Here is an 8,164-nt window from a genome sequence, read left to right as displayed (position 1 = left end):
AAAAAAAAAAGTTTTTCTGTTCCAGTAGAAATTTTTCTATGATCTGTTCGGACAAAAAAAAAAAAAAAAAAATCATGCATAAGTTACACCTCACGCATTTGTGAGTCGCCACCCTACAAACGGCATCATTAAAAATCTCAGAACTTTTTTTTTTTTTTTATACATTTGAAGCAGTTCCGTTTTTTCGTGTATCTTTTTGTAGAAAGTTTTTTTGTTTGTTTTTTTAAATGTCATTTCCAACAGAGAGGGAGGTCCTATTGTGTGCTCCTTCCATTCCTGTACAGCAGGAGGCGCAAGAGGCATGTTTATGATGATGATAAGAATAATGCAAGAGGGCGCTGCTGGCAGTCGGAGGAGACGAAGAAAAAAGAGGAGGAAGCCAAATGAGCGTCTAATCATCCATCTTAGTTCCTATCCACCTTCCCCAGCTTGAATGGAGACAGGAAGAGGGGCAAGGGGGTTATTAACGTCCCCCTATCTGCACAGCTCCTCTTGTGCGGAATCCCGCGCGTTTTTCCTCTTCTTGCCGTTGCCTTGGTGGTGCGGCTTGTTGCTGGGATGACTCTTGTTGTTGTTGGAGGAGGACGAGGAGCTCTGCTGACCCTGATGGCCACCCTTGTGCTGCGGACGAGGTATCCTTGCCTAATATCAGTAAGGACACAAAAAAATCATCTTCAGTCCGCTTGGATCGACAATTATGTCGTTTTTAATTGCAACAACAGTAACTGGATCCATTCCAATCATGAGTGCCTGTCATCAGTACGCCTATAAAATCATATTCAACACGTTCAATTATGTTTCTCACTTGTCTTTTGGAAATATGTCATTCATTTGAATAGTTTAAGAGAAATGTTCATGCATACTCAACCTGGTGTTTTTAGAATTGATGTACATTCATCTAATAGTTTAGATCAGTGGTTCTTCACCAAGTACCACCTCAGAAAAAAACTTGGCTCTCCAAGTACCAACATTAAAAATACAGTAGCGTGGTAGGCCTAAGTCAGGGGTGTCCAAACTTTTTCCACTGAGGGACGCACACGGAAAAATTAAAGCATGTGGGGGCCATTTTGATATTTTTCATTTTCAAACCATAACAAAATATATGCATTTTTTATTTATTTTACCTTTAGACCATAAAGGGTCTCAGTCATTAAAATGTTAAAAATAAGTCAGATTATTATTATTTTTTAATTATTTAACGCTTACAGTAAATCTCTATATCAACTTCAAGTGGATATAAAGTATTACAAATTAAAAAAAATGTTTTATGGCTTTTCTGTCAAAAACAACTTAGTTTTTTTTTATAGTAAAACTGAAATATGCAGTATTTAGTAATTAGAGCCCTAAAAGATCAATAATGCAGGACACCATTGATTTTAATTCTTTCATATTTTTGAGTAATCACAGTGGAAAGATTAATAAAAAATCACTAAATATATTTGGGATCCAAAAAGTGCCCCACTCATAAAGTGATACATTTTTATTAGGTTTTTCTTTTACTTTCAACACTTAAGTTACGAGATCAACTTCAGATAAATCTGTCGATTTTATGCTGGAACTATTATTTTGTTTGTTTTATGCGCTTTTGTCAAAGAAAACTTTGATGTTTTTATATGGCTACTACACAATCTATGCAATATTTACCACATAAAACATTTTAAAGTGAAATATTTGATGTAATTGGAGCCCTGAAAATAATACATTATAACATGGATTTTTTCTCATTATTTTTTTTTTTTGAGCAATGGCAAAAAAAGAAAAAGAAAGAAAGACAAAAGAAAAAAAAACAGCCTGCATGGCAACTTTTGTGTCAACATTGAAACAAACGAGGCAGACGTTTTATTTAACAAGCATATTAAATAGTTATGGTCACTGTAACATTAAACACAGTTTGAATAGTAACACTGTGTTTGAATGTAGGAAAATACGCGACTGTACTTTAATCAAGATGGAGCCCAGTTTGAGAACCCTGGTTTAAGTTTATGTATATCAACACTAAAAGGGACAAGCGGTAGAAAATGGATGGATGGATGAATGAATGGATGGATGGAATTCTAAACAATACTTGTTATTAGAGATGTCCGATAATGGCTTTTTTGCCGATATCCGATATTGTCCAACTCTTAATTAACTCTTAATTCTGATACATACAGTCGTGGAATTAACACATTATTACGCCTAATTTTGTTGTGATGCCCCGCTGGTTGCATTAAAAAATGTAACTTTACCATGAATTGATTAACGTGGACAAAACTTATTCGGGTGTTACCATTTAGTGGTCAATTGTACGGAATATGTACTGTACTGTGCAATCTACTAATACCAGTTTCAATCAATCAATCAAAAACAATTCGGGAGTCTCCCGGGAAAATCGTGAGGGTTGGCAAGTATGCCCTACGTCCGTGTTTTACCAGATATGTACCGCTCCGTACAGCGGCGTTTTAAAAAGTCATTAATTTTACTTCTTGAAACAGATACCGATAATTTCCGATATTACATTTTAAAGCATTTAACAGCATCTCCTACTTGTTATTAATATAAACATACACTACCGTTCAAAAGTTTGGGGTCACATTGAAATATCCTTATTTTTGAAGGAAAAGCACTGTACTTTTCAATGAAGATAACTTTAAACTAGTCTTAACTTTAAAGAAATACACTCTATACATTGCTAATTTGGTAAATGACTATTCTAGCTGCAAATGTCTGGTTTTTGGTGCAATATCTACATAGGTGTATAGAAGCCCATTTCCAGCAACTATCACTCCAGTGTTCTAATGGTACAATGTGTTTGCTCATTGGCTCAGAAGGCTAATTGGTGATTAGAAAACCCTTGTGCAATCATGTTCACACATCTGAAAACGTTTAGCTCGTTACAGAAGCTACAAAACTGACCTTCCTTTGAGCAGATTGAGTTTCTGGAGCATCACATTTGTGGGGTCAATTAAACGCTCAAAATGGCCAGAAAAAGAGAACTTTCATCTGAAACTCGACAGTCTATTCTTGTTCTTAGAGATGAAGGCTATTTCACAAAATTGTTTGGGTGACCCCAAACTTTTGAACGGTAGTGTATGTATTTTTTTACATTCATAATCATATATAGAAATGCATAATCAAGTGCCATTTGATATTTGTTTTTTTTAAAATGTGTACATATTACAGTATGAGTGCCAAGTGTACTTGTGACTTGACAAGGGACTTGGACTAGACACAGTACTTCACTCTCACTTCTTTATCGCCTTTTTTCCACAGTTGAATTTGTTGAAAAAGCAGTTAAATTAATGAAATGAGGTGACAAACAAAATTCAGTAAATAAAAACATTTTTAACTTGTTTGTGGACTCTGCCGCCACAAACAAGGAGTCCACCAGTCAGTCTGTTGTGGTGTTCGGGAAGCCAGGTAAATCTGGGAAGACAACTTTTCTCTTGGCAACTGTGAGGATACCTGATGAAGGTACTGCCTCCCACTTTTCTTTTCCTTTATTGTTGACCCACAAGAATTTCTCTCCAGATCCATTCTATAGCCCCGAGCAGCCTTCTGACTGAAGCGCTTTTCATCCACCAGACTGCAGGTGGTCCTCTGGGTCCACTCTTTTTCAGAAAGTTGAGTTTTGGACCTGAGTGCCACTCGGAATCCTCAGTTAGGGCGTCAGGACTGGCTCCACTGGTGACGATATCCGCAATGCTTTCTGACCCTGGAATCCACCACCAGTCTTGGACATCAGTGCTGCTTTGGATCTCGCCAATTCAGTTTGCGAAGATAGCTATCATTTTTACGCTGTATCTTACATAAGACGGTTTGGCTGTCGACGAGGTGGGACCACTTTTTGACATGGGTTCAGCAGTGTTTCTGGTAGTAGTTTTTATTAGCTGGGCTGCAAAGACGGCTCCGCACATCTCCGCCTTCACAGCTTGGCTTTTGTGGTCGAGTGCGGTCAGCTTGGATTTCGCTGCGATGAGCCTCACACGGCGCCGTGCTCGCTGCAGTCAGGTCTTGAGCAGGGGTTTGGTGAATCTGAGTTTGCTCAGGTCAGCATATTATTTTAGAAGCTTAATGGCGTCTTCTCGGAGCCTTTCAGATGAGGCGGCATCCCATGTGTCCTCTCCTAAGCGATGCTTTACTTTGGCTTCTTGAAAAGCTCTTCTGACCAGGGTTGCTCCCGTTTGTTTTGCAGGAGCCACGAGCCCAAGTGGATAAAACAAGCCAGAGACTTGGCTTGACAGTTCTCTCCTGGTGAGTGGATCTGAGGTTTGCCTTCTCCCTTCCTCTCTAAGCAGGTGCTGACCAAGACACATCTTTTTCCTCTTCTATGATAAGTTCACTGCGACCATGACATAGAATTTGTCATCTTCAATGGACTAACCTGAACCAAGTGCTTTGTTGTCATTTGCAATGAGCTGGTTTGGAAGGACCACGGTCTTGGGCTCCATTTGCTCAGCTCTTAGTTGTATCCTTCCACTTTAATCAGAGTAGACCTAACGCTGTGAGCCGCTTCAGCTGGTTGAGGTCGTTATGAGAGGTCAGTATGTCATCAACATATGTATCTTCTTCCAGCACACATCTCTCTTCTTCCAAGTGAAATTGAGGTAAGTTAGCGGTCTCTCTCATGGCGACTTGGGCTATGCAACCAGAGGATTTGTCTTCAATGGAATTGTCTTCTTGTTACGGCAAAATCTTCGAATTCGGCATCTTCAGCGTAACACCAAAGGAATCCGTGCAGGTGAACCTCTATCTCTTCCAGCCAGACAGAGTTGTACATCTTGCGGATGTCACCAAGAGAAGCATAGACACCAGCTCGGAACCTCAGTAGGACATCAGTACCTTTGATAAGTATGTCCTTCAGGTTTAGACCTCGGCACCTATAGCTGCTGTTCCACACAATTCTTACTGGGGTAGAGAAGGAGTGCAGGTTTAGTGCGATCAAGTGGCTTATGTACCACACTGGCCTGGTCCAGCTTTGTAGAATGTCTTTGGACAGTTTCACTGCAGCCTTGCGATCAACCTTTTCATGGACTTCAGAAGCGTAGGCCGCTTTCCATTGAGGTGTCCTTGACAGTTGTTTCTCTGTTCTGAGGAATGTTACTTGAACTGTGTTCTTGTTGTTTGGGAGTGAAGCCAGATCTTCAGTCCATGGATATTTGGCATGCCATTGTGGTTCTGCATTGTGGTCATCTCTAGTCACATACGGTATGTCAGGCCATTTCTCCCCATCTCCAGTTCCCTCTCTTCAGCGTCATTTGTTTTTCTCTTGGTTGGCAATTCCCGCAGCGACATCCCCACATTATGGTATGGAGGCAGCTCCAATCAATGCTTTCCCATTTCCACCAGCTGAAACGTCTTCTGCTACTGGTGGGTATACTGTACTGTGTTTTGGGATGGTCAGGAGACTGACAGGAAACCAGGCCTTCGTGGGTAAGTTCCTCACTGCTGCCATTCTCATTGATCTTACACAATGAGTCTTTGACGAGTGGGCCGTTAAGGTGACTTCCTCAAAGAGGCTTGGATGCGTGCCTCCAATGGTCTTGACAAGCGGGCCACCCCCCCCCCCCCCCCCCACAAGGACACCGATGGAACGGACTTTCTGGGGCACCAAGTGATCTTCTTCGTGGTTGATCAGGAGTTGTATTTCTTTGGGCCAAATAAGGTATTTGAGAAGGAAATCTGGGAAAATATTTTTGCAGCTTATTGGCTGGAACATCCTTGTGCACTTCTGCAATCGTGTCCACACAATAGCAGATCAGTTGATGTGACTAGAAGGTACCCACTGGAGTGCTAACTCTTGGTTGCCGCAGACACCTTCATCCCTCCAAAACCATGGAACAGTAGAGTGATGTTTTCACTTCGAAGAGTTAGCCTGCTTGCAGCTTTATGCGTTATACGTATAGTTCGTATCAGAAGCCAGGTCAATGAGGGTTCCAATTCTTTGTCCATCGTTGGCGACGACGCATTAGGATTACCTAATAATTCAATTGTGGCAAGACATGCCCACACACAACAAACTGACTGGTGTAGCAAATTTAAACAAAGTCTGTAGGAATTGGCTGATCGCCATCATCACGATCACCTGCTGCTGCGGCGCGCTCTGGAATGCACGCGGTGACGTCACATTCCTTCTCAGAAAGACGCTGTGCAGAGATTAGAAAAAACGGCAAGACAGCCACACCTTCAGATCGCTTCAACAGTGAGTCTAATATAATAACTGGATGACGTTTATTCAATATTTAAACTTTTCACAATTAATTCTAAAAAATGTATTCAACTAAATATAAATCGCTCGAGAAAAGAAGTATTGTACAATTTCGCATACATTTAAACATACAGTATTATATTACCTATAATTGCTCGAGAAATTTAACATTTGTATTTATAAAATTGATACATTTCACTTTCTATTATTTTAATATTTTACTTTAATAATAATAATAACAGAAGGTATTTTTAGTCATGTTTTTTTTCACATACATTTGTTTGAATGTACAATAGTGCATTTTCATTACTCATCTGAAATTTAATATTTCTCTCATGAAAAATAATTAATATTTTTTTATTTACTTTTTTCACATACAATATTTCTTTTAACATATATATACATTTTAATAAATGATTTGTTTTTTGACAAATAGAATATTTGTATATAGGTAAGTTTGTATTATTATTTATTTAAAAAATAAATTGTACATAGTAATAATAATATTAACAAGTGATGTTTTTAATGTACAGTCGTCACTTTCCACACAGTGCTTCAAATATTGCCGTTTCACCACATTGAGGATTTTTGGGGATATTTCAAAAATTTTTGAAAGTATATTCTACAATTTTGTGGTCCAAAATCAAGCATTGTCAAGCATAAAAATTATTAAATAAACAAAAAAAATTTATATTACAGTAGTATTGGCCATGAGATCAGATATAACCAATCAGAGCACGCTATTCAATATCTTGGCCACTGATTGGCTGAGCCTCATGCAGCATTACTACTGTACATTAGATTAAAAGAGTGTAAAGGTAAACTAAAGGGTGTTGTTTCATGTCTAGAGGATTCTCATAATGTTGAAACATGTATGTAGACCGTTGTAAACAGGGTTTTTATGCTCTAGCTATGAAAATATTGGATTTATAATGAATTTGTCAAGGTCATGTCCAGAACCAATTACAGCATATAAACGAGGGATAACTGTATTGTTTCAACTACTCTTAACAACAATATTGCGACACTTGTCAACATGAACTGACTGATTTTTCATCGAAATGATCCCTTTGGGTCTCTTTTTTTCATAATAATAGGAATGATGACTGTATTATTAAGTGTTGTTTTGTACTATAAAGTGTTTTGTGCGTGTGTGGGAGGCAAGCACACACCTTTCCTCCCTTGTTGCCTCCAGTTGGAGTGCTGCTTGTGCGGTTCTGCGTTCTGTGATTGGCGGCCGTGACTGCCGACTTTTCTCTGTGGGCGCTGGCGGCCCTGCCGGACTGCTGCTTGGCCGTCTTGCACGGCGTACCGTCAGAGTCCTGCGGAACACAAGAATATCAGGACTCGGCGTCACACCGGCGGTGTTAGCGGGGGCCGCGGCCGAGGACTGACCGCGTCACTCGAGCTGGAGGACGTCGTGGAGGAGGGCGACAGCGGCGAAGAGGAAGGCGAGGAGCGCAGGGAAGGAGACGGCGAGGAAGTGTTGGACGAAGTCTTGCTGTTGGGGGCCGACGGCAGGACGACGACGACATCGTCCTCGTCGTCCTCGTCCAGGACCAGGACGTTGTTGTTGTTGCATTTGTCCAGCTGCTGGGACTTGAACAGCGTCACGTCATTTCCTGCGGAAAAAGGAAGCAAATGTTCAAGTTCTGCTTGATGACGAGGTCAGCGTGAGCCCTCACTGTTGAGCGGCAGGTCGTTCTGAGACGGGCTCCCCCAGTTCTTTCGGATCCAGCCTCTGTACTCGTCCACTTCCTGAGTCACGCGGATGATCCGGCCAAGAATGCTGAGAGGAAAGAGCAAAAGGGAACATCAGTGTTTACACTGCAAATGTTAACGATAAGCTTTTTTTTTGGGGGGGGGGGTGTCTTTCCTTACACTCCTCACTTCAGCAAACATCTACTGACGCTTCATTGTTTAAAAATTGCTGTGACATGTGGATATTGAGTTGGCGTTTGATTGATCTGTACCACA

At 40.5% G+C, this 8,164-nt stretch overlaps 1 protein-coding gene across 1 annotated transcript in view; it reads right to left on the bottom strand.

Moving 5' to 3' along the window:
* Positions 1-8,164, bottom strand: part of tent4b (terminal nucleotidyltransferase 4B) — a 69,781-nt gene continuing 61,617 nt past the window's right edge. The window contains exons 9-12 of the mRNA XM_062023512.1: positions 7,873-7,976; positions 7,583-7,809; positions 7,360-7,509; positions 1-642 (exon numbers count right to left, since the gene is read on the bottom strand). Of these exons, the coding sequence (XP_061879496.1) occupies positions 475-642; positions 7,360-7,509; positions 7,583-7,809; positions 7,873-7,976 (649 nt within the window). The 3' untranslated portion in view covers positions 1-474. The remainder of the gene's footprint in view (positions 643-7,359; positions 7,510-7,582; positions 7,810-7,872; positions 7,977-8,164) is intronic.

This window comes from Entelurus aequoreus, linkage group LG02, assembly GCF_033978785.1.
Source record: "Entelurus aequoreus isolate RoL-2023_Sb linkage group LG02, RoL_Eaeq_v1.1, whole genome shotgun sequence".
NCBI classification, from domain to species: Eukaryota; Metazoa; Chordata; class Actinopteri; order Syngnathiformes; family Syngnathidae; genus Entelurus; species Entelurus aequoreus.
The sequence above is the reverse complement of the archived record's forward strand: the minus strand, read 5'-3'. Positions and strand labels throughout refer to the sequence as shown.